This window comes from Choloepus didactylus, chromosome 13 (assembly GCF_015220235.1).
Source record: "Choloepus didactylus isolate mChoDid1 chromosome 13, mChoDid1.pri, whole genome shotgun sequence".
NCBI lineage: Eukaryota > Metazoa > Chordata > Mammalia > Pilosa > Megalonychidae > Choloepus > Choloepus didactylus.
The window spans coordinates 94914556-94939996 of NC_051319.1; the positions used below are offsets into that span (position 1 = coordinate 94914556).

The 25441-nt window shown below is 45.5% G+C and overlaps 1 protein-coding gene across 6 annotated transcripts in view; it reads left to right on the top strand.

The window, feature by feature from the left end:
- The window catches only part of TCOF1 (treacle ribosome biogenesis factor 1), a 51835-nt gene that overhangs the window by 14928 nt on the left and 11466 nt on the right, over positions 1 to 25441 (top strand). For all 6 annotated transcript variants that reach the window (XR_005211336.1, XR_005211338.1, XR_005211339.1 and 3 more), the window contains 8 exons: positions 469 to 678; positions 882 to 1133; positions 1219 to 1422; positions 18614 to 18751; positions 18945 to 19124; positions 19300 to 19506; positions 19676 to 19885; positions 21613 to 21735. Coding sequence is in view for 3 of the 6 variants with exons in the window: in XM_037800858.1 (XP_037656786.1) it covers positions 469 to 678; positions 882 to 1133; positions 1219 to 1422; positions 18614 to 18751; positions 18945 to 19124; positions 19300 to 19506; positions 19676 to 19885; positions 21613 to 21735 (1524 nt within the window). In the remaining 3 variants the exon portion in view is untranslated. The remainder of the gene's footprint in view (positions 1 to 468; positions 679 to 881; positions 1134 to 1218; positions 1423 to 18613; positions 18752 to 18944; positions 19125 to 19299; positions 19507 to 19675; positions 19886 to 21612; positions 21736 to 25441) is intronic.

The following is a 25441-nucleotide window of genomic DNA, read 5'->3' on the forward strand; positions in this document are numbered from 1 at the left end:
TCTGCTTGGAGCGGCTCCTTTGTCTCTATACACCTTCCTCCCTCTGGGATCCCTCCCCTGATCCTGTCCCTTGTCACTCCCAGGCAGAGCCTTCGGGCAAAAACTCCCAGGTCAAACTCACCTCAGCCCCGGGCATGGGGCCCTCAGGGAAAGGGGCCATCCAGGCATCTCTGGGGAAAGCAGGGTCTGCGGCCCCCTGGGCGCAGGTTGGGAGGCTGGAGGAGGGTTCAGAAAGCAGCAGTGAGGAGGACTCAGAGAGCAAGGGGAAGGTGCGGACCACTGTGCCCCCAGCCCAGGTGAGGTCCCGGCCTGGAAGGCTTCCTCAGGCTCTTTCCCCCTCAGCGCCAGGAGCCCTGCGCTCTGCCCCCAGCATCTTTTCACACTGACTCATTTGCCTTCTTATCTCGGTGTCTCTGCACACATCCACCCTTTGGGCTCCTTTTGCTGATCCTGCATCTCTCACTCCAGGCGAAGTCCTTGGGGAAAACTCTCCAGGTCAGACCTGCCTCCAGTCCCGCTAAGGGGCCTGTAGGAAGAGGGGCTGCCCCAGCTCCCCCTCAGAAAGCATGGCCGACAGCCACCCAGGTCAAGACTGAAAGATCCAAAGAGGACTCAGAGAGCAGTGAGGAGGAATCTAACAGTGAGAAGGAGGCGCTGGTGGCCAGGACTCCAGCCCAGGTGAGACCTGGGGGAGGAGGCTGCGCCACAGCCTGGCCAGAGCCGCCCCCGTCTGTCAGGCCCCCAGGGAGCTGTGCTTCTCTGCAGGCAGAACGTGGGTGTGGGGCCGGTGGGAAAGGACAGCAATGGGACGCCATCTCAGAACAGATGGGGCCTCTGAATCCAGGATCCTTCCCCAGCCTGTGTCTCCTGTGTCCCTGCAGGCGAAACCAGCCATGAAAACTCAGACCAAGGCCTCCCCAAAGAAAGGCACCTCCATCACCCCCACATCTGCCAAAGTCCCCCCAGTGCGAGTGGGCACGCCAGCCCCCTGGAAAGCAGGAATGGTGACTTCTCCAGTCGACACACCATCCCCATCTGTAGCCAGGGGTGTCCAGAAGTCAGAGGAAGATTCTTCAAGCAGCGAGGAATCAGAGAGTGAGGAGGAGACAGCTCCCGCAGCACCCGTGGGACAGGTGAAGCTCGGTTTTCTGGCTGACCTCAGGGCTGACCCTGAGCCCTTTGAGCTCCTGGGACAAACTTCTTTTCCACTCATTCTAGGCAAAGTCTGTGGGGAAAAGCCTCCAAGGGAAACCTGCCTCGGCCCCTGCCAAGGGGGCCTCAGGGCAAGGGACCACCCCAGCACTACCTGGGAAAGCGGTGCCTGTGGCTACCCAGGTCAAAGCCAAGACGAAGGAGGACTCAGAGAGCAGTGAGGAAGAAACAGACAGCGAGGAGGCACCAGCAGCCAAGACGTCAGCACAGGTGAAGCCCAGGAGGAGACACCCCACCATCCCACCCCCACCCCATGTACGCCTGGGGCCAAGCTAAGGATGTGCTGGTCTGGGGCCGCGTCTATGTACAGAAGCTTCAGGGCAGCCTCAACTCCGCCTCATTCCCCATGTCACACTCTGTGTCTCCTCTGCCCACTGGTGCTCCAGGGCCTCCTCCTTGGCCTTTTGAGCTCCCACTGAGATTCCCTCTTGCCTCCCGCAGGCTATATTGAGTACACAGTCTGTCACCCCCTGTCCTGGTCTAGGGCACCTGTCACCTTCACCCTCAGGGAGCTCCCAGCCAATATGGCAGGCATGGACACATACTCATGGTGGGACGTTGAGATAGAGGGTGTGTACCTGGGCTAGCAGAGCATGGCAGGGGAAATTGTCTAGGGGGTGTACTTGGAAGAAGTGTCATCTATAACTGTGGGCTGAAAAAGTTGGCCCTGTGAAATGGAGGGGTAGAGAAAGCAGCCTGTGCAAAGGCCAGGAGGTGGTAGAGTGCCCCGCCCAGGAGAGTTGCCACAATCACACATTTCAGAGGGATCATTGGATGAGACAGCATGGTGAGGCAAACATCAGGGGATTTGGAGCTAGACTGCCTGGGTTTAGGTGCCAGCTCCATGTCCCAGCTGACCCCGGGCAAGTGATGTAATCCATCAGAGCCTCCATTTACTCTTCTCGAAACTGGAAATCGACCCTCACAGTGTTGGGTGAGAATCTGACTAGCTCTCTCCTGTCACATCCTGCAAGGGGCCAGCACACAGCAAGCTCTGCTACATCACCCTGAGGTGAGCCAGGCTAGAGTGGGCCAAAATTAAGCGTCAGATTTCCCATCCTAGAAGAGCTGGGAGACGTGAAGGTAGCTCACGGCCTGCACTTACCCACCCACAGTTTATTTTTTAATTGTCATTCTTTTTTTCAATAACCACTCAGAAATCAGTCATTTCCCTGTACCAGAGCACACATTTGTCCCCCTCTTGCTGTTGACTTTTGTGACCCAAGATCCTATGATTTCTTAACTGAGGGTTTAACATATGCTTAGGCCCTGTTCCAGTTTGTCAAAGCTGCCAAAACGCAAAACGCCAGAAATGGACTGGCTTTTACAATGTGGGTTTATTAGTTCACAAATTTACAGTTCTAAGGTCATGAAAATGTCCAAATTAAGGCATCAAGAGGTAGATACCTTCTGTGAGGAAAAGGCCAAATGGCGTCCAGAACCCCTCTGTCAGCTGGGAAGGCACGTAGCTGGCTTCTGCTGGTCCTTTTCTCCCAGGTTGTGTTGCTTTCAGCTTCTGATTCCAGTGGCTTTCTCTTTAAGCGTCTGTGGATTCTCACTTAGCTTCTCTGGGGCAAAATCTGGGTTTCATCTCTTAGGTTAGCATCTCCAAAACGTCTTTCTGTCTGCATCTCCAAGCATCTGGGTCTGTATTGGCTCTGCAGTGAACTAATTAAGACCCACCTTGAATGGGCGAGGTCACACCTCCATGGAAATATTCTAATCAGAGGATGTCACCCACAATTAGACGGTTCACATCTCCATGGACACAATCTAAGCAAAAGATCCTACACACAATAGGTCTGCCCCCACAAGATTACATTAAAGAACGTGGCTTTTTATGGGGTACATAACGGATTAAGTCCAGCACAGGCCCCTTGAGACTCAGCCCAATAGGCTCCTTTCCCCTTTCTCCAGACCCAGTTCCTTATAAAGTCTTATTGTGCATAGCACTTAAATATTTGTCTTCCCATCTGAGCCTCCCACCTGTACCATAATGTACACTTTGGTTTCTGGGGGATAAAATTAGAGCTTAGAGGGGTTGTTTGGTGACTTGGTCTGGCTCAGCTGGTCAGTGAGGGTTAGAGCTGGGCCTGTGCCCAGAGCTCCTTCCTCGAAAATTTCTGCATTTCCCACTTCCTTCTGCCACATCTTGGTCAATACTTCCTCTAGCCACAGAGAAGATTGTGCCTATAGGCTTTGTTTTTCTCTGGGTGAAAAATAGAGCTGCTAATCCTTCCCTGGGAGCACCCAGCCTTTCAGCCTGATGTCCTGGTCAGAAGATGGTGCCTTTCTGAACTTAAGGAGGCCAGGAGAGCCTCTGCTGGAACAGTCTGGCCTGTTAAGAGGAGTCGTGTAGACCACCACCTTTCCTTGCCTTTCTCTGTAAAATGAAGACAATCCCTATGCCTCTGTTTTGGGGTTATTGTCAGGATTAAATGAGATAATATTTGTCTGGCCTTATCCTCAAAATGCTTGTCTGCACTAACTGAGTCCCACCCTGTGCCCAGCTTTGCTGGGGTCAGAAATGAGTCAGATGGAATCAGTGATCTGCTCAGAGACAGCCAGCTCACAGTAAACCATCCCTTTGGGAGTTGAAGTTCAAAACAAATTTTTAAAATAGTGAAGATTGAAGATTGGTTCTGGAAAACCAAATGTGCTTGAGACTGAGGAAGGAGATGATTCATTTGAATGCCATAGGAAGACAGCCCTTGTGTGAGAGAGGTAGTAGAGTTGCTTAGTCTGTGTTTGGTGAACGGCTGAATGAATCTTGGGTGCCTCCTGGGCCTGACCTGGTGTATCTTATATCCTGTAACTTTGCTAAATTTGCTTATTCTAGTAGCTTTTGTAGATTCCTTAGGATTTTCTACTTACAAATCATGCTATCCGCAAATCAAGACAGCTTTAGTTTTTCATTTCCGATCTGGATAGCTTTTATTTCTTTTTCTTGTTTACTGCACTGGCTAGAACCTCCAGCACAGTAAAATAGTAGTTGTGAAAGTGGTCACCCCTGCCTTGTTGCCAGTCCTTAGGGGGAAAGTGTTCAGTCTTTGGCTAAGTATGATGATAATTCTACATGGGTTTTCATAAACGCCCCTTGTCAGGTTGAGGAAATCACCTTCTATCCCTAGTTTCTTGAGAGTTCTTGTCGTGAATGGGGGTTGGAGTTTGTCAGATGCTCTTCCTGTGTCTATTGAGCTGATCTTATGGTTTTTGTCCTTTATTCTATTAATATAATGTATTATCTTGTATTAGTTTCCTAGGGCTGCTGTAACAAATTGCCACAATCCGGGTGGTTTAAGACAACAGAACTTTACTCTCTCACAGTTCTGGAGGCTAGATTTCCAAAATCAAGGGGCTGGCAGGGCCAGGCTCTCTCTGAAGGCTCTAGGGAAGCATCTTGCATTTTCCTGGCTTCTGGTAGTTGCCAGCAATCCTTGGCATCCCTTGGCTTGTGGCTACATCACTCCAGTTCCTACCGCTGTCTTCCCTCTGTGTGTCTGTGTCTCCAAATCTCTCCCCTTGTAAGGACACCAGTCATTGGATTCAAAGCCCACCCTAATCTAGTATGATTTCATCTAAGCAGTTGAATTTGCAAACACCCTATTTCCAAATAAGGTCACATTGACAGCTACCAGTGGTTAGGACTTCAACACATCTTTTTGGGGGACACAGTTCAACCTGTGACATACCTTTATTGATTTTCAGATACTCAGTTACCTTTTCATTCCTGAGATAAACCCACTTGGTCATGGTATGTATTCCTTTTTAGTTGTTGCTATATTTGGTTTGCTGGTAGTTTTGTTACAGATTTTTGTGTCTATATTTGCAAGGAATACTGGTCTGTTGTTTTATTTTCTTGTGATGTCTTTGGCTTTGGCATCAGGGTGATACTGGCCTCATAAAATGAGTTGGGAAGGAGTCTGTCCTCTGTTTTCTGTAAGAGTTCGTGTAGGGTTGGTATTATTTCTTTCTTAAATGTTGTATAAATTTCACCAGTAAGCCATCTGGCCTGAGTTTTTGGTTTTGGGGGGTGGGAGACGACCAGATTTAATTAGTGAATCTGTTTCTTTAAGTGATAATGGTTGACTCAGATTTTTTATTTTTTCTTGAGTCAGTTTCAGTGATTTGTATCTTTCTAGGACCGTGTCTGTTTATCTAGATTGTGCAAATTGTTAGCATGAAGTTGTTCATAGTATTCCTCTATAAATCCTTTATCCTTTTAATTTCTCTAAGGTATGTAGTAGTGTCCCTCTTTCTTTCCTGATTTTTGGTAGTTGTACCTTCTGTGTTTTCTTAGTCAGTCTGGCTAAAGATTTATCAATTTTGTGCTGTTCAAAGAACCAGCTTTTGATTTCATTGATTTTTGTTTTCCTGTTTTCTATTTCATTGGTTTCCATTCTGATCTTTATTCTCTTTATTTTTGAGTTTGACTTGCTCTTTTTCTAGCTTCTTGAAGTGATGTCTTAGATTACTGATTTTAGCTCTTTCTAATGTAAGTATTTAAGGCTATAAATTTCCCTGTGAGGACTGTGTTAGCTTCACCTCATGAAATTGAAATGTATATTCATTCTTTGATCTTTGGATTATTTAGAAGTTGTTTAATTTGCAAATATTTAATTCTGTTGTGACCAGAAAACACATTTTACGTGATTTTGTATGGTTTCAGTCCCTTTAAATTTGAGAATTGGTTTGTGGTCTGCTCTGGAGAATGTTGAACGTGCCCTTGAAAAGAATCTGTTGTGGAAAGGAGTGCTCTATAATTGTCAGGTAGGTCAAGTTAGTTAATAGTGTTTGTTCAGATCTTTTATATCCTTAATGATTATCGATCTAGGTGTTCTTTCAATTAGTAGGAGAATAGTAGTGAAATCAACAATTGTTGGATTGTTTATTTCTCCTTTTACTGTTGTGGCATTTTGCTTCATGTGTTTAAGGGTTGGTTGTTAGGTATACATATTTATTTGTAGTCATCATATCATCTTGATATATAGACACTTTTATTATGAATTGTCACTCTTTCTCTCTAGTAATATTTCTTATGTATCATATATTTATTTCATATATATCATTGCTGATTTTCATCTACTTGTTTGATTACTGAGAGAGGAATTTGGAGTCTCAATCTATGATTATGGATTTGTTCATTTCTCCTTTCAGTTCAATCAGTTTTTACTTTAGGTATTTTGAGGCTCTTTTTAGATTCATACATATTTATTTTGTTACGTCTTCTTAGTAATACATCATTGTAATGTCCCTGTTTTTCCCTGGTAATATTTCTTTCCTGAAGTCTACTTTGATATTAATATAGCCATTCTAGCTCTTTTGTTTACTGTTTGCATGTGATATCTTTTTCAATTCCTTTTATTTTCTTGTACCTTTGAATCTAAAGTGTGTCTCTATCATCTGACAATCTCGGTCTTTTGATTGTAGTGTTTAATCCAAGGTCAGCAAACTTTTTCTATGAAGAGCCAGATAGTAGGTATTTTAGGCTTTGGGCCATACAATCTCTGTTGCAAGTTGTGCAAAAGCAGCCATAGATAATATGTAAATGCATGGCTGTATTTATGGATGCTGAAATTTGAATTTCTCAGCATTTTCACATCACAAACTATCATTCTTTTTAAATTTTTTTTCCCCAACCATTTAAAAATATAGAAACCATTCTTAGCCCACAATCCATACAGAAACAGGCCATGGGCCATGATTGGCAGACTCCTGATTTACTCTGTTCACATTAAATATTATTTTATATGATTGGATTTATGTCTGCCAGTTTGCTGTTCTTTTACATATATAGATCTCATGTCTTTTTTCCCCGATGTTCCTCTTTTACTATCTTTTTTGTGAACCTTTCTGAGTTATTATTTTCTTATTGATTGCTCCAGGGATTACAATGTGTAATTTCAATGTATTACACTCTACTTTGGGTTAATACTGACTTAAATCTTGTAACATATAGTAAGTACCTTTGCTCCAATTTCATTTCATTTTCTACCGCCTTCTTTGTGCTATTATTTTCACATCTGTTACATCCATATGTTATAAACCATAAACAAAGTGTATGGTTATTTCTTTAAACAACCTTCTTTGTATTTATCTTTCCATTTGTAGTGCCTTTCATGTTTTCCTGTGGAGTTGAGTTACTTGGTGGTATCATTTCCTTTTAGCCTGAAGCGCTTCCTTTAGTATTTCTTTTAGAGTGACCATGCTAGTTATGGACTATCTTTATGTCACCTTTGTTTTTGAAGGATAGGTTTGCTGGTTATGGAATTCTTGGTTATCATTTTTTAATTTCAGCATGTTGAATGTGTTGTTCCACTGCCTTTTGGCCTCCACTGTTTTTGGCGAAAAGTTAGCCGTTAGTCTGTATTGCCATTCCCTTGTATGTGATGAGCTATGTTTAATCTTGATGCTTTCAAGATATTCTCTTTGTCTTAAGTTTTCAGCAGTGTGACTTTGATGTGTCTAGATGTAGCTCTTTTTAGTTTTATCCTAAATGTGATTCATGGAGGTTCTTGGATCATATGGGTATGTTTTTTTTTTTGTTTTGTTTTGGGTTTTTTGTTGTTGTTTTTCCATCAAATTTGGGAAATTTTTGGCCATTATTTATTTAATTTTTTTCCTACCCCTTTCTCTCTTTGGGGGGGCTCCTATTACACATATGTTGGTACACTTGATATCCCACAGGTCTTTGAGGCCCTTTTCATTTTTCTTAATTTTTTTTTCTTCTCTGTTCTTTGGATTGGATCATTTCTCTTGAGCTAACAAGTTCACGGATTATTTTGCTGTCTTAAATCTACTATTTTGCCATTTTTTTAATGTATTTTTCAACTTATAGTTTCTATTTGCTCTTTCTTTTATCATTTCTATTACTCCATTGATATTCCCTATTTGCTGAACTACTGTGATCACGTTTTTATTTAATTCGTTTAACGTACGTGTAACAGCTATTTTGAAGTCTGCTAAATCCAACATCTCTGGGCCAGCTCAGATCAGTTTCTGTTTACTGCTTCCTAAGGGTCACCCCTTTAGCTATATAGCTTAACGGTCAGCTTATGATTTGGGCAGAGTTTTTGTGCAAGCATCTTGAGCCCGTAAGATTTCCACCTTCTGCTGAGTGATTTGTGTGTGGGTTGAGAAATGCATTCAAAGCTGCAGCCGGTTCTCAAAATCCCTTGGCTTTTACTGTTTGTTGGTCTCTCTTGGGTCTCCCTACTCATGTGCTTAGTTTCCCAGTCAACTCAGGATGTGTGGAGATCTTTGATCAGCCCTTATGTGGCTCTCTCATTTCCAGAGTCTCCCCATTAAATTTTTGGCTAGTCTTTTGCTCTCAGTCTTATAAACTAGCATGTTTTCTTCATCTATTCACTACCAAGTTTACCACTTTAGCTGGCAGCGTTAAGGGTTTTTACCCCCTGCCTCAAATGGAATCTTCCTCGCCTGTGGCAAAGCTGCTGGTTTCACAGCCATTCCTGTACTGGTGAAACTAGTCTCACCAACTGAGCAGCAGTAGTCTGGAACACTTCTTGCCCCAGGCAAGAAGTTTGCACAGTCTCCCTGTTCTTACCCAAAGTTCTAGCAGGTTTTCAAGAATAAACACTTCTTCTTCTTTTTTTTTTTTTTAATCTTCATTTTATTGAGATATATTCACATACCACGCAGTCATACAAAACAAATCGCACTTTCCATTGTTTACAGTACCATTACATAGTTGTACATTCATCACCTGAATCAATCCCTGACACCTTCATTAGCACACACACAAAAATAACAAGAATAATAATTAGAGTGAAAAAGAGCAATTGAAGTAAAAAAGAACACTGGGTACCTTTGTCTGTTTGTTTCCTTCCCCTGTTTTTCTACTTATCCATCCATAAACTAGACAAAGTGGAGTGTGGTCCTTATGGCTTTCCCAATCCCATTGTCACCCCTCATAAGCTACATTTTTATACAACTGTCTTCGAGATTCATGGGTTCTGGGTCGTAGTTTGATAGTTTCAGGTATCCACCACCAGCTACCCCAATTCTTTAGAACCTGAAAAGGGTTGTCTAAAGTGTGCATAAGAGTGCCCACCAGAGTGACCTCTCGGCTCCTTTTGGAATCTCTCTGCCACTGAAGCTTATTTCATTTCCTTTCACATCCCCCTTTTGGTCAAGAAGATGTTCTCCATCCCACGATGCCGGGTCTACATTCCTCCCCGGGAGTCATATTCCACATTGCCAGGGAGATTCACTCCCCTGGGTGTCTGATCCCACGTAGGGGGGAGGGCAGTGATTTCACCTTTCAAGTTGGCTTAGCCAGAGAGAGAGGGCCACATCTGAGCAACAAAGAGGCACTCGGGAGGAGGCTCCTAGGCACAACCATAGGGAGGCCTAGCCTCTCCTTTGCAGCAACCGTCTTCCCAAGGGTAAAACTTATGGTAGAGGGCTCAACCCATCAAACCACCAGTCCTCTATGTCTGTGGTCATGTTAGCAACCATGGAAGTGGGGTAGGCGAATACCCTTGCATTCTCCACAGACTCCGCAAGGGGGCACTACATCTTTTTTTTCTCCTTGTTTTTCTTTTTTTTTTTTTTAACTTTCCCTTCTTTTTTAAATCAACTGTATGAAAAAAAAAGTTAAAAAGAAAACAAACATACAATAAAAGAACATTTCAAAGAGACCATAACAAGGGAGTAAGAAAAAGACAACTAACCTAAGATAACTGCTTTACTTCCAACATGTTCCTACTTTACCCCAAGAAAGTTACATAATATAGCAACATTTCTGTGAACTTGTTCCTACTATATCCATCAGAAATTAACAGACCATAGTCATTGCTGGGCATCCCCAGAACGTTAAATAGCTTATCTGTTCTTCTTGGATTATTGTTCCCCCTTCCTTAATTGCTCTCTACTGCTAGTTCCCCTACATTCTACATTATAAACCATTTGTTTTACATTTTTCAAAGTTCACATCAGTGGTAGCATATAATATTTCTCTTTTTGTGCCTGGCTTATTTCGCTCAGCATTATGTCTTCAAGGTTCATCCATGTTGTCTTATGTTTCACGAGATCGTTCCTTCTTACTGCCGCGTAGTATTCCATCGTGTATATATACCACATTTTATTTATCCACTCATCTGCTGAAGGACATTTGGGTTGTTTCCATCTCTTGGCAATTGTGAATAATGCTGCTATGAACATTGGCGTGCAGATATCTGTTCGTGTCACTGCTTTCCGATCTTCCGGGTATATACCGAGAAGTGCAATCGCTGGATCGAATGGTAACTCTATATCTAGTTTCCTAAGGAACTGCCAGACTGACTTCCAGAGTGGCTGAACCATTATACAGTCCCACCAACAATGAATAAGAGTTCCAATTTCTCCACATCCCCTCCAGCATTTGTAGTTTCCTGTTTGTTTAATGGCAGCCATTCTAACCGGTGTTAGATGGTATCTCATTGTGGTCTTAATTTGCATCTCTCTAATAGCTAGTGAAGCTGAACATTTTTTCATGTGTTTCTTGGCCATCTGTATTTCCTCTTCAGAGAACTGTCTTTTCATATCTTTTGCCCATTTTATAATTGGGCTGTCTGTACTATTGTCATTGAGTTGTAGGATTTCTTTATATATGCAAGATATCAGTCTTTTGTCAGAAACATGGTTTCCAAAAATTTTTTCCCATTCAGTTGGCTGCCTCTTTACCTTTTTGAGAAATTCCTTTGAGGTGCAGAAACTTCTAAGCTTGAGGAGTTCCCATTTATCTATTTTCTCTTTTGTTGCTTGTGCTTTGGGTGTAAAGTCTAGGAAGTGGCCGCCTAATACAAGGTCTTGAAGATGTTTTCCTACATTATCTTCTAGGAGTTTTATGGTACTTTCTTTTATATTGAGATCTTTGGTCCATTTTGAGTTAATTTTTGTGTAGGGGGTGAGGTAGGGGTCCTCTTTCATTCTTTTGGATATGGATATCCAACTCTCCCAGCCCCATTTGTTGAAAAGATCATTATGGCTCAGTTCAGTGACTTTGGGGGCCTTATCAAAGATCAGTCGGCCATAGATCTGAGGGTCTATCTCTGAATTCTCAATTCGATTCCATTGATCTATATGTCTATCTTTGTGCCAGTACCATGCTGTTTTGGCAACTGTGGCTTTATAATAAGCTTCAAAGTCAGGGAGTGTAAGTCCTCCCACTTCGTTTTTCTTTTTTAGAGTGTCTTTAGCAATTCGAGGCATCTTCCCTTTCCAAATAAATTTGATAACTAGCTTTTCCAAGTCTGCAAAGTAGGTTGTTGGAATTTTGATTGGGATTGCTTTGAATCTGTAGATGAGTTTGGGTAGAATTGACATCTTAATGACATTTAGCCTTCCTATCCATGAACATGGAATATTTTTCCATCTTTTAAGGTCCCCTTCTATTTCTTTTAGTAGAGTTATGTAGTTTTCTTTGTATAGGTCTTTTACATCTTTGGTTAAGTTGATTCCTAGGTACTTGATTTTTTTAGTTGCTATTGAAAATGGTATCTTTTTCTTGAGTGTCTCTTCAGTTTGTTCATTTCTAGCATATAGAAACATTACTGACTTATGTGCATTAATCTTGTATCCCGCTACTTTGCTAAATTTGTTTATTAGCTCTAGTAGCTGTATTGTCGATTTCTCAGGGTTTTCTAGATATAAGATCATATCATCTGCAAACAATGACGGTTTTATTTCTTCTTTTCCAATTTGGATGCCTTTTATTTCTTTGTCTTGCCGGATTGCCCTGGCTAGCACTTCCAGCACAATGGTGAATAACAGTGGTGACAGCGGGCATCCTTGTCTTGTTCCTGATCTTAGAGGGAAGGCTTTCAGTCTCTCACCATTGAGTACTATGCTGGCTGTGGGTTTTTCATATATGCTCTTTATCATGTTGAGGAAGTTTCCTTCAATTCCTACCTTTTGAAGTGTTTTTATCAAAAAGGGTTGTTGGATTTTGTCAAATGCTTTTTCAGCATCTATTGAGATGATCAATTGATTTTTCCCTTTTGACTTGTTAATGTGTTGTAATACATTGATTGATTTTCTTATGTTGAACCATCCTTGCATGCCTGGAATGAACCCCACTTGGTCATGGTGTATGATTTTTTTAATGTGTCTTTGGATTCGATTTGCAAGTATTTTGTTGAGGATTTTTGCATCTATATTCATTAGGGAGATTGGCCGGTAGTTTTCCTTTTTTGTAGCATCTTTGCCTGGTTTTGATATTAGATTGATGTTAGCTTCATAAAATGAGTTAGGTAGTGTTCCATTTTCTTCAATGTTTTGAAAGAGTTTGAGTAAGATTGGTGTCAGTTCTTTCTGGAAAGTTTGGTAGAATTCCCCTGTGAAGCCATCTGGCCCTGGGCATTTATTTATGGGAAGATTTTTGATGACTGATTGGATCTCTTTGCTTGTGATGGGTTGGTTGAGGTCTTCTGTTTCTTCTCTGGTCAGTCTAGGTTGTTCATATGTTTCCAGGAAATTGTCCATTTCTTCTGCATTGTCCAGTTTGTTGCCATACAGTTGTTCATAATATCCTCTTATAATTTTTTTAATTTCTTCAGGATCTGCAGTTATGTCACCTTTTTCATTCATTATTTTGTTTATATGGGTCTTCTCTCTTTTTGATTTTGTCAGTCTAGCTAGGGGCTTGTCAATCTTGTTGATCTCAAAGAACCAACTTTTGGTGATATTTATCCTCTCTATTGTTTTTTTGTTCTCTATGTCATTTATTTCTGCTTTAATCCTTGTTATTTCTTTTCTTCTACTTGGTTTAGGATTGGTTTGCTGTTCATTTTCTAGCTTCTTCAGTTGATCCATTAGTTCTTTGATTTTGGCTCTTTCTTCCTTTTTAATATATGCGTTTAGTGCTATAAATTTCCCCCTTAGCACTGCTTTTGCTGCATCCCATAGGTTTTGGTATGTTGTGTTCTCATTTTCATTCGTCTCTATATATTTAGCAATTTCTCTTGCTATTTCTTCTTTAACCCACTGATTGTTTAGGAGTGTGTTGTTTAACCTCCAGGTATTTGTGAATTTTCTAAGTCTCTGATGGTTATTGACTTCTAATTGTATTCCATTGTGGTCAGAGAATGTGCTTTGAATAATTTCAATCTTTTTAAATTTATTGAGGCTTTTTTTATGTCCCAGCATATGATCTATTCTGGAGAAAGTTCCGTGAGCACTAGAAAAGTATGTGTATCCTGGTGATTTGGGATGTAATGTCCTGTATATGTCTGTTAAATCTAATTCATTTATCAGATTGTTTAGGTTTTCAATTTCCTTATTGGTCTTCTGTCTGGTTGATCTATCTATAGGAGAGAGTGATGTGTTGAAGTCTCCCACAATTATTGTGGAAACATCAATTGCTTCCTTTAGTTTTGCCAGTGTTTCTCTCATGTATTTTGTGGCACCTTGATTGGGTGCATAGACATTTACGATTCTTATTTCTTCTTGCTGAATTGCCCCTTTTATTAGTATGTAGTGGCCTTCTTTGTCTCTCAAAACATCCCTGCATTTGAAGTCTATTTTATCTGAGATTAATATTGCTACACCTGCTTTCTTTTGGCTGTAGCTTGCATGAAATATTTTTTTCCATCCTTTCACTTTCAGTTTCTTTGTGTCCCTGTGTCTAAGATGAGTCTCTTGTATGCAACATATTGATGGTTCATTTTTTTTGATCCATTCTGCGAATCTATATCTTTTAATTGGGGAGTTTAATCCATTTACATTCAACGTTATAACCGTGAAGGCATTTCGTGAATCAGGCATCTTATCCTTTGGTTTATGTTTGTCATATTTTTCCCTCTCTCTATTAATATCCTTTATTGTACCGATACCGAATCTCTTTAGTACTGAACCTTTCTCCAAGTCTCTCTGTCCTGTCTTTGTTTCTCTGTCTGTAGGGCTCCCTTTAGTATCTCCAGTAGGGCAGGTCTCTTGTTAGCAAATTCTCTCAGCATTTGTCTGTCTGTGAAAAATTTAAGCTCTCCCTCAAATTTGAAGGAGAGCTTTGCTGGATAAAGTATTCTTGGCTGGAAATTTTTCTCACTCAGAATTTTAAATATATCGTGCCACTGCCTTCTCGCCTCCGTGGTGGCTGCTGAGTAGTCACTACTTAGTCTTATGCTGTTTCCTTTGTATGTGGTGAATTGCTTTTCTCTTGCTGCTTTCAGAACTTGCTCCTTCTCTTCTGTGTTTGACAGTGTGATCAGTATATGTCTCGGAGTGGGTTTATTTGGATTTATTCTATTTGGAGTTCGCTGAGCATTTATGATTTGTGTATTTATGTTGTTTAGAAGATTTGGGAAGTTTTCCCCAACAATTTCTTTGAATACTCTTCCTAGACCTTTACCCCTTTCTTCCCCTTCTGGGACACCAATGAGTCTTATATTCGGACATTTCATATTATCTATCATATCCCTGAGGTCCATTTCAATTTTTTCAATTTTTTCCCCATTCTTTCTTTTATGCTTTCATTTTCCATTCTGTCATCTTCCAGGTCACTGATTCGTTGTTCAACTTCCTCTAGTCTTGTACTATGAGTGTCCAGAATCTTTTTAATTTGGTCAACAGTTTCTTTAATTTCCATAAGATCATCCATTTTTTATTTAGTCTTGCAATGTCTTCTTTATGCTCTTCTAGGGTCTTCTTGATATCCTTTGTATCCCGTACTATGGTCTCATTGTTCATCTTTAGTTCTTTGAGTAGCTGCTCTAGGTGCTGTGTCTCTTCTGATCTTTTGATTTGGGTGCTTGGGCTTGGGTTATCCATATCATCTGGTTTTTTCATATGCTTTATAATTTTCTGTTGTTTTTGGCCTCGTGGCATTTGCTGAACTTGATAGGGTTCTTTTAGGATTTGTAGACCAATTGAAGTACTTATCTCTGATTTATCAGATCTACAGCTTCGTGGAGTACACTTTCTCTAACTAACCAGCAGGTGGCGTCCACGAGCCACCTGTTCTCCACAAGCCAGTTCTCCCCTGCTTAGCCTTTTTGGTGAGTGGGGGAGTGAGTCTTGTGGGGTCCAATTGGTGTACCACGCTTGCGTGTGTAGTTGGTGTTGCCTGCCCTGTATATGGGGCGTGTTTCTGGGCAGTCAGGGAGGGGGGGTGGCCCTAACAATCAAATCTCCCTGGTGATCCTAGAGTTTTAAAGCTGCTGCAATAGTCTAATCCTTCAGTTCAGTCCTGCCACAGTTTGTCTCTGCCAATGACCCACAAGTCCTTGGTATTGGCGTATGGCTCCTAAGACTTGCAAGTGGGCCCCTCTTCCAGGCTGTGCACTCAGGGTCCTCTGTTGAGGGATGACTGTGCTATGTCACAGGTGAGTGCCGTCCCCCCAGGGCAGTTCTGGGCTGCTGGGCTGTGTAGGGAGGCTCCCAGTCTGCTGAAATGATGGCTGAATGGGGCTTTGTTAATTCACACTGCTCCACCTTCCCAACTCTGGGACAATCAGCTGAGGTTGCAGGGAAGGCTAATGTCCACACCCAGTTTTGTGGTGTGTGCCTGTTGTTTGAAGCACTTCCGTCACACTGGGTTGTCTTGGGCAGCTCTGGGCTATGGGGCTGGCGATGGGCAGGAGGGTTTCCTGTCCACCAGGATGATGGCTGTGAGCGGACACCCCCCTTTTCTTGGGAAGTTGTGGTGTTTAGTGAATTTTCTCAGGCACTGGATTATTGCCTTTTGTCTCAGAGCTCTCTTAGTTCTGCACTTGAGTTGACCTGCCCAAATTGCAAGTCTTTGAAGCTTTCTGTATTGGGCTTCTTAGAGTAATTGTTTTAGAAAAAGAAAAAAGGATTAAAAAAAAAAAAAAAAAAAAAAAGTGCCCTCCTCAGAGATCTAATGGGTTATTGAAATGCTAAGAGACAAAGGAACCAGGGCCATTAAGGAAAGGTCCACAGGGCAGAGAGATCAGCTTTTCTTCGGGATTTGCATATGCGCCTCGGGGCCTGAGCTCTGCCCTTCCCCTTTCTATGTTCACCAGAACTCCAAAAATCCTCCGCTTTTATTTTGGTTTTTCGTGTTGTTTTTTTTTCTATGCCTGTCTCGTCTCTGCTGGGCTGGCTGCTCACAGATTCTCTGGTGTCTGGTCTCAGTCTATCTATGGTTGGAGTTTGGATCAGTAGAATGAGTTTCCGATAAGGGCTGCCACTGCAGTTCTCCCTTCTCCTTCCCGGAGCTGACAGCCCCTCCTCCCATGGGACTGAGCCTGGCAGGGAGGGGCACGGGTCCCCTGGCCGCAAAAACTTACAGATTTCGCTGATCTCAGCAGTTCCACGTTTTCACGAGTGTTGTATGAAGTATGCCCAAAGTCAGATTGCTCTGTGGTGTCCAGTCCACGCAGTTCCTGGCTATCTGCCTACTTTCCTGGAGGAGTAACTAAAACATACAGCTCACCAGTCCGCCATCTTGCCCCGCCCCCCTAAACACTTCTTTTTAAGAGCAGTTGTGAGTTTTACAGAAAAATCATGTGGAAAGTACAGTGTTCTTATATACTCTCCTCCAACACACACAGTTTTCAGTTTTCCCTATTATTGACATTTTGCATTAATGTGGTACCTTTGTTACAATTGATGAAACAATATTGTTAAAATTCTATAATTAACTGTAGTCCATAGTTTATATTAGGGTTCACTCTTTTTGTTGTACAGTTCTGTGGGTTTTTTTAAATTCTGGGTGGATATATATATATAGAGAGAGAATTATTTAGCTACTTTTAAGTATACAATTCAGTGCTGTTAAATATATTCACAATGTTGGGCTACCATCACCACCATCCATTATTAAAACTTTTCCATCACCACAAATAGAAACTCTATACCAATTAAGCATTAACACCCCATTCCCCACCCCTACCCCTGCCCCTTGTAACATGTATTCTAATTTCTGTCTATGAATTTGCATATTCATATAAGTAAGATCATGCAATATTTGTTCTTTGTGCCTGGGTTATTTCACTCAACATGATATCTTCGGTGTTCATCCATGTTGTTGCCTGTACCTGAACTTCATTCCTTCTCATGGCTGAATAATAGTCCATGTATGAACATATATTTTGTTTATCCATTCTGCCATCGATGGACACTTGGGTGGTTTCCATCTTTTGGCAATTGTGGATAATGCCTATGAACATTGATGTGCAGGTATCTGTTCACATCCCTGCTTTCAATTCTTTTGGGTATACACCTGGAAGTGGGATTGCCAGGTCATATGGTAATTCTGTACTTAGCTTTCTGAGGAGCCTCCAGACTGAAGAGTTAACATTTCTTTGTTTGTTGTTTGCCTTCAGTTGATTTCCTATGTCTTCCAAATGGTTGGTTTTGACCATTTTGTCCAATTTTATACTTGGCATATTGGGTAAAGAGGGCTCTTGGCTCTGGGAATTGAATCTGGATGTTCTAAGCTATTTTTTTTTTTTTTTAAAGCATGCCCATTCTGATGGTTTCTGTATATGTATGTGTGTTCAAATTTGTCCTATTGGTTTGGTTTTGTTTTCTTAAGTCTGTGTCAAAAACGTTACTCCCCTCTGGGTGAGTTCTGACCTTAGTCATATGCAGTGTATGATTTAGGGAATTTTCTTTACTGAAGTTTTGCCTCTTAATTTTATTTGGTCTCATGTAGATGAGGGATGGGGGGAAGGCCTTCTGACGCTGACCAGGTAACACATCTCCAAAATGAGGAAAAGGCCGTAAGATGCTGCCAAATTCCTCATCTTGTTTCAGGTTATTAGGGCTTACCCTCACACTCCTATCAAGTACCTCACTCCAGGAATTTTGCTCTTTTTTGCTCTCATCTCTAGGTCTGCATCTGCTGGAGACTTCCAGGCATTTTGGGGATCATTGGATATCAGCTGAAGTTTAGATTAAGCTGCAGAAAACCTCAAACAACAATGGCTTTCTGTCATGTTCTTCTAGCCTCAGTACCTGGCTCCACCTCATAGACTAATATGGCTGTTTGAGCTCCAACTATTACCTCAGGATTCCAGCCAAGGACATGTTCTCTACCTTTAATGACACTTGACTTATATTCCATTAACCAGTGTTTAAGTCACATGACCACCTAGCTGAAAGGGAGCCTGTAAATGTCTTTGTTCTGGGTAATCTTGTGCTTAGCTGACAGTAAGAAAGGCACTCACAATAATGAGTTGGATGATTATGTGCCAGGCACTATTTTCGACACTGTGACTCTCCCACTTAATCCTCACAGTAACCCTGTAGGTGGGCCTTATTACTGTCTCCATTTTCCCAAGGATGAAAATGAGGTTCAGTGAGGTCACGTGATGAAATGGAAGAGTCCAGAATTCTCAGAAAACTCAGGCATTCTGACTCCTGAATCAGCAATCTCGGCTAACTGCCCTCCTGCCTCTCACCTTCCTTCTGTACTCACCTTTTCTCTTGGCAGGTGAAGGCCTCAGTGAAAACCTCCCAGACCAAAGCCAACCCAGCTTCCACCAGAGCATCTTCAGCCAAAGGGGCAGTATCAGCTCCTGGAAAAGTGGTCACTCCAGCAATTCAAGCCAAACAGGGGTCCCCGGCCAAGGCAAGAGGGGCCAGAAGCCACAGGAGGGGGTTGGGTTGGACTGGAGAAGAGCTCCAAGCTGTGACCCCAGCCTGGAGAAGGCTCTTGCATAGGTCGGTCAGCCTCTCCACAGTCAAGACATGGGTGGGAGCTTAACCTAAAAGGAGCCATACTCTACTTCCTTCTCCAATACTGTTATCTCCTCACAATTCAGGGAAAGCCACCAGCAAGAACCTCCCAGAGCAGTCCCACCTTGGTGAGGGGCCAGGTGTCTGCACCCGCCGTGGGGAAGGCAGTGGCCACAGCCACCCAGGTTGGGGCAGCCGGGAGAACAGAGGAGGAGGAGGAGAGCAGTGAGGAGGACTCAGACAGTGAGGAAGATGCACCTGCTCAGGTGAGGCCCTAGGGAAGGTGGAGGGCTGCCCTTTGCTTTCTCCTCTGCCAGGAGTCCCAGGTATGCCTTGGGCCCCAGCCCCCTGCCCGCAGTACAGCTGCGTTTTCCATCTCCTATGTGTCTGCAGCATCCACCCTCTGGACTGCCTTCTCCGATTCTGTCTCTCTTAATCCAGGCAAAGACCTCAGGGAGACCCAGCCAGGTCAGAGCTGCCTCAGCTTCCATCAAGGGGTCCCCAGGGAAAGTAGCTGCCCTGGCACCTCCTGGGAAGACAGGACCTGCAGCCGCCCAGGCAGGGAAGCCAGAGGAGGACTCAGAGAGTAGCAGCGAGGAGGAGTCAGACAGTGAGGAGGAGGCACCGACAGCCATGGCCCCAGCCCAGGTGAGGCCTAAGGAGGAGGCAGCTGCACATGCCCGGCCTCCAAGGCGCCTCCATCTGTTTCTCCTTGGTCCGAACTTGGATTCTGGTCCAGGTGGGGAGGGAAGACCACAAATCCAGGTTCTGGCTCTAGGATTCCTGCCCCCAGCTGCTGTCCTCCATGTCTCTTTAGATGAAACCCACTGTGAAAACCCCCCAGACCAAGGCCTCCCCAATGAAAGGCATCCTGGGCACTCCTGTGTCTACCAAGACCCCGACAGCACAAGTGGATACACCGGTCCCCTGGAAGGCGAGGCCAGCAACTTCCACCAAGGCAAATGAGGCCAAGAATCCAAAAGTGTCACAGTCAGAGAGTGACAATGAGGCTCAGGCAGCAAAACAGGTATGGGGAGGCCCTGGGTGGGGGGGAAGTCACATCCCTTACCTGGGCCTGGGTTCTCACCTGGGCAAGGATCACCTACGCAAGGAGGGCTCATCTAGCCTAATGCGAAGCCTAGGATGTGGGGAGAGAGAAGGAATGAAAAACCGTTTTTTATCTGGACGATTTCCCTGTGTCTGCTTGTGGAAGGCAGCAGGGGTGGTTATGTCCTGCAGAAGTTCAGGGTGACACACTCCAGTATCTGTAGGGCTCGGACGGGTAATGGGAATGGTTGAGATAGGCCAGGTGAGGCAATAGACATTCAGCCTTGGAGCAGGAGAGACAGTAGCAAGTGGAGGCAACTATGGCAAAATGGAGAACCATCACTCCTTCTTGGGGGACAGCCCCCCATCATTGCCAGCTGTGAAAATGTACTTTCAGTGTGGCCTGATCTGCCATTTCTTAAGAGAATTTGGAAATCCTGATGCCAGGCCAGGCTTTCCCCTCTTAGATTTCTGTTTTCTCCGTGAATAAACCAAGCACCCAGAACTCTGAGCTGAGACTCCTCTTAGCACTAACCTCTGCCGCTGGTTCACCAAACCAATAACCATTGAATACCAGATCAACAGCTGTTGGATGCTTTATCTTGTTGCTAGAGATAAAGGGCTGAAAGATAATGCCCATGCCCTCAAGGAGCTTTGTAGTCCGTAGGGTATGGATGAGGTGGCTGGGTTATTGCGGGAAATTTCAATCTCACGGTACAATAAGACTCGGGGTAGAGAAGCTACGGAGTGGTTAATTCTGCAGCTCAGCATCAGTGGTGACCCAGATTTCTTCCACCAACTTCTTTGTCACAGGAGGGCTGCAGCATCTCCTGAAGAACTAAGAAATCCCCCAGTAGACTACCTCTCCTTGGCCCTACCTCAGGCAAATGCCTCCCACCCACCTACTCCTGCCAAAGCCAGTCCCTGCTGGAAAAGGCTCCCGGGCCTGGCTGGGAGAAGGGGCCATCTTCCCAAAAACATGTGGCAGGGGTCAACAGAACAGAGCCAGGGTTCAGTTACTAAGAAAGATTGGGGCATGGCTGTTGGGGGTCAGCCAACAGTGTGTTCTGTAATTGCCCATTTGAAAATTGGGAAATGGCATTACAAATCAGATTTTCTAGCTTCTCTTGGGAAGTTGGAAGCCTGGGACTCCCTTTTCTGTCTGGGGCTGCATAGTGAAAGTTGGGGTCTTCATGCCTATAGGTAAGCACAGAGTTGCCTTCTGCTCCTCCTCAGGCTTTACCTGAGTTGGCGCCTGACTAGATCCCACCAGCCGTGCACCCTCATTTGTGCCTGGCCCGGCAGGAGGGAATGACGACCATTGGAATGCTTTTAGCTAGGGATGTCCCAGCCAGATGTGAGCTCTGCTGGGGCCACTGGCTCATGCCTGCCACCTTGTCCCAGACTGCTGTCACCTCCCGCTCCATACCCCTAGCCAGTAGTGCCCCAACCCTCAGGTTTTCGCCAGGTCTGAGCCATACGTCCCTTTCAAGTTCTTCTGGAAGGAGGAAAAGTGGGATGGAGGCGTGTGTTTCCAGTGGCTGTGGGACAGGCTGTGCCACCTTCCTGGGAAAGTTAAAACTGCATAAGGGTCATTGCTCACCACTGGGGTTCCCTGGTCCCCGGGTGGAGGCCAAGTTCCTGGTCCCTCGTCTGTACTCCCCCTCAGCTAATCTCCCCTCCTCCCACCACCATGTGCTCACTCAGGTCATGACCCCTCGGAAGGAGGATAACTCCAAAGCTGCCAGAAGCAAGACCCTGGCTCCAGCCCCCCAGGAGAAGAGTGCAGAAGGTTCCGGGAAGAGTGAGAAGGAGCTGCCATCAGGCCAGGTAGGCCGTGCTGTGCGCTTGGGGCCTCGGGCCTTCTCTGAACACACTGTGGGCTCAGGCTTGGCTGGTGGGCTCCCGGGGGTGCATGCAAATTTTCCCCACAGGGAAAGTCTCGCCTCCCCTCTTCACATTTGAACAGCACTTCACAGTTTTCCAGGGTTGACACACACTCTTCTTCTCAGTAACCCCGAGAGGTAGCAGAGTGTAGTTGAGCACACAGGCTTCAGAGCCAGACAGCGTGAGGTCGATTTTTGACTACCACCCACCACTCCTCCATGATCCTGGCGGTGCCTTCACCATTCCGAGACTTGGGGGTTTCTGCTCTGAAACATGCAACAATGGTGCCTCCCCCTTGCCTCTGAGTGGCGAGGGAAGTACTTGAAGTACCGGGCAATAAATAGTGCCTGCTGTGGACAAGGAGGACGGATCGTGGTACCCCATTTGGTGGGTCAGGAGTCAAGGCCCTGAGAGTTGAAGTGACTGCCCCAAGTCCTCTTAACCCTCAGAAGGCCAAGGAATTGTGCACCCTGGTCCTGGCCGCTTATGTATGGCCATTTCCATGGGAGTGGGGGTCTTCTCTGCAGGGCTCTCAGGCCTTACTCAAGAGTGTGGGGCCCACCTTTCCATGGCACTGCATCCCCGAGGTGGCTACCAAGCCAACCTCGTGTCTCCCTGACTGCAGAGACCAAGGCAGCCGGGCTGGTATGGTCCCTGCCTCTGTGTGAGCCCCAGGCCTGCCCAGTAGGCAATGCTGCCCTTTGCCCTCCTCTAGCCTAGGCCACAGAGCCAGGCTCCTCAGGGCCCCCGTTCCCCTCCTGGGGCCTAATCAGAGAAGCAGGAGGCCTCCAAGCCCTAGGCTGGTGGGATCTTCTTCACATACCATGTATCATGCTCTTAGTGATCCATCTCTTGGGGGTGCCCTGGCGCTGCTTGCATACCTCCAGTGATAGGGTGCTCACTGCCTTTCTCTTCTGCATTGCACAGATTACAGAAATAATAATGAATGACAACTAAGATTACTGGCCACTTACTGCTGGTATTATTCTATTTAATCCCCACAACAACCAAGATAGGTCCTTTTGTTATTTCTGTTTCGAGGAAGAGAGAACAAGTCTCAGGGAAGGTGAATGACCTTTCCCCAGCATCACTTGCTAGCAGGTTTCAGACCTGGTGCTTGACGGCGAGCCCTGTGTCCTCTTACCCACTGTCCGGCATCCCCCAACACCTCCCTTTCTAGGCAGGGAAGAAAGCAGGAGCTTGGGCATTGCCCTCCGTCTCTCTGGGGCTTAGGGGAGCCTTGAAAAAGCTGCCTCCCCCTCTGAGCAAGATCTAAACAGCTGGGAGGGAGGGGGCTGTTGCGCCTTTTCTCTGCGGGGGTGGACTAACACAATTAAAATGAACATCATGCTTAAACTGAACCATTTAATTGGTACGTTAGTCCTGAAGATTCTGGAGTCCCTATTAAAAGAGAAGGAGGAAAAAGTCAGCGGTTTGAGCATTCCCCCAGGAAGATTCAGGGAAGACGGGCATAGCCTGGGGGAGCTGCAGCCCCCGCCTGACTGGGGGGTTTTAGCTCCTTAATTCCCAGCTCACTAATTATGATTATTACCGTTATTATGCATTTATCGAGCACTTCTCTATTGACAAGTTTCGCTCTCTGTTTTTATTATTAGCCCATCAGTGGGGGGAAACAGATTGCTGCCAGGGTGGTGGGCAGAACCCCAGGTTGGGAGGCAGTAAAGGGGGTTGCGGCTCCATTCCCAGCCCCCTCACTGTGCCTCAGTCTCCCCACCTGGAAGGGACGCTTGTGACGGGTGGTCTGGGGCTCAGCCCTGTCATGCTGAGCATTAATCTCAGGCCAGGGTCCATGTTGGGGCCTGGGGTGGACACCAATTTCAAGACATAAGCCCTGCCCTCAAAGGTTCAGGTTGAATCAGAGAGAAAGAAGGGAGCTATAAGAAACCAAATTAAGGCATTAAATCATGGCCCTAGCGTGCTTGGTTGTGGAAGTTGCTCCTGTCTGGTGCCTGGAGAACTGACTTGCAGTCAGGTGAGGCCACTGGCCTTCAGAGCCCTGAGGTGGGGCTGCAGCAGGAGGCTGCACGTAGAATCTCTGGGGGCTTGTTGACCTTGGAGCTTCCAGGCCGTGTCCTAGAGAGCTGCATTTCTGAGTCCTCTGGGATGGGCCCAGCCCAGGATCTTTTCCCTATTTCCCAGGCAGTTCTGAGAGCGGCTGCTGCTCTCCAGAGCTCTGCCACCTTGGGTGCCTTTGTGGCTGTGTTCCTTGCCCAGGATCTGCAGCCTGGGCTGGTCAGCCCCCACCCTGACTCTGCCCCAGACTTGCTGGAGGGAGGATTCGGGTGGAATGAGCTCAGCTGCAGCAGCGGGTAGCAGGTCCTACAGGGAAGAAGAGAGTCCTGGGTGTCTTGGGTTCTTACTGCCCAGCACCTACAGAGAGGCCTGGCCAAATGTCCAGGCAATCGATGGTTTTGCTGCCTCAACTTCAAGTCCATTTTTTCTAACCCACCCCAGAAGGAAAGCTCCTGTCACCCTTTGTGTATGCTTTGCCTTTTCCAAATTTTAGCAGCACCCCACTAGTGAGTGAGACTGGGCCAGGATTGTTGCTGTCCCCATTCAGCAGGTGGGAAACTGAGGCTCACAAAGCGCAGGGGTTTGACCACCCAGTGAAGTCTTGGCAGAGACTTCAGAAGCAGGTCTTCCCCACTCTCTTGGGCAGCTCGGCTCACCTTCGTGAACTCTGCAGACTATCCTTGCACTCCCTCCACAAGCAGCGCTTGGCTGTGGTCCCCTTGTGCCCTGCCTCCGCCCCTGCTGCCAGGCCCCCTGCACCACCCCCCTCCCACAGCACAGAGGCCACCGCGGGGTGGCGTGGGCAGGTGGAACTGGGAGGAGGAGGCTTTTGCTACTGAGCTGCTTTTAACATCCTGAGGCGCTATTGTTTGCCTCGGTGGGTTCGTTGCCTCTCTTGGTCCCCAACAATCTGTTCCTCTGTCTTCTCACATATATATAGATCCCCCCTCCCTCGACTGTGAGCCTTCTCCCACTTTCCATCCTTCTCTCTTTCATCATGTGGGAAGGAAGACTCTGGAAGTGGCAGATCAGAGCAGCCACGGGGGAGGCAGTTTGGCAGGGGTAGGAAGGGCCTAAGCCCAGCAGAGCTTCTACCCTCGGGCGGGCCCCTTTTCTGCCTTACTTTTTACTTCTCCGCTCTCTCCTCAGCACCCGGGGGTGGGTGGGCAGTGCTGAGTCAGGCCGCAGGAAGTACAGAGTGGGGTGGTGGACAGATGCCTGGTTCCAGACCTGACTGTGCCACTCTTGACCACAGACAGTGCCCTCCTCTGACCCTGCACTCCCCATGACCAGAACAGTGGAGCTCAGACCCAGACTGGACATTTGGAGGGTAGAAAGTACTTACCCAGCTCCCTGGCTCACAGCTTCACAGGCTCTTTCTAACTGGGGCTCTATTTTGGAAGGGGTGGTGCAGGGTGTAAGGGGGATAGGCCTCTGGTGCCCTGGCGGGCAGTGGGCACATTTCTGGGGGCTGGGGTGCCCAGCCGGAGTGGCCTGCACAGTGCCTGGGAGCTGCTGCTTTGAGTGCGTGGACAGCAGTTTCTTCCCAACCCCACACCGCACCCCTTTTGGTAGTTTACAAGAAAATTTAAAACATACCCAAAGCTAGAGAGAC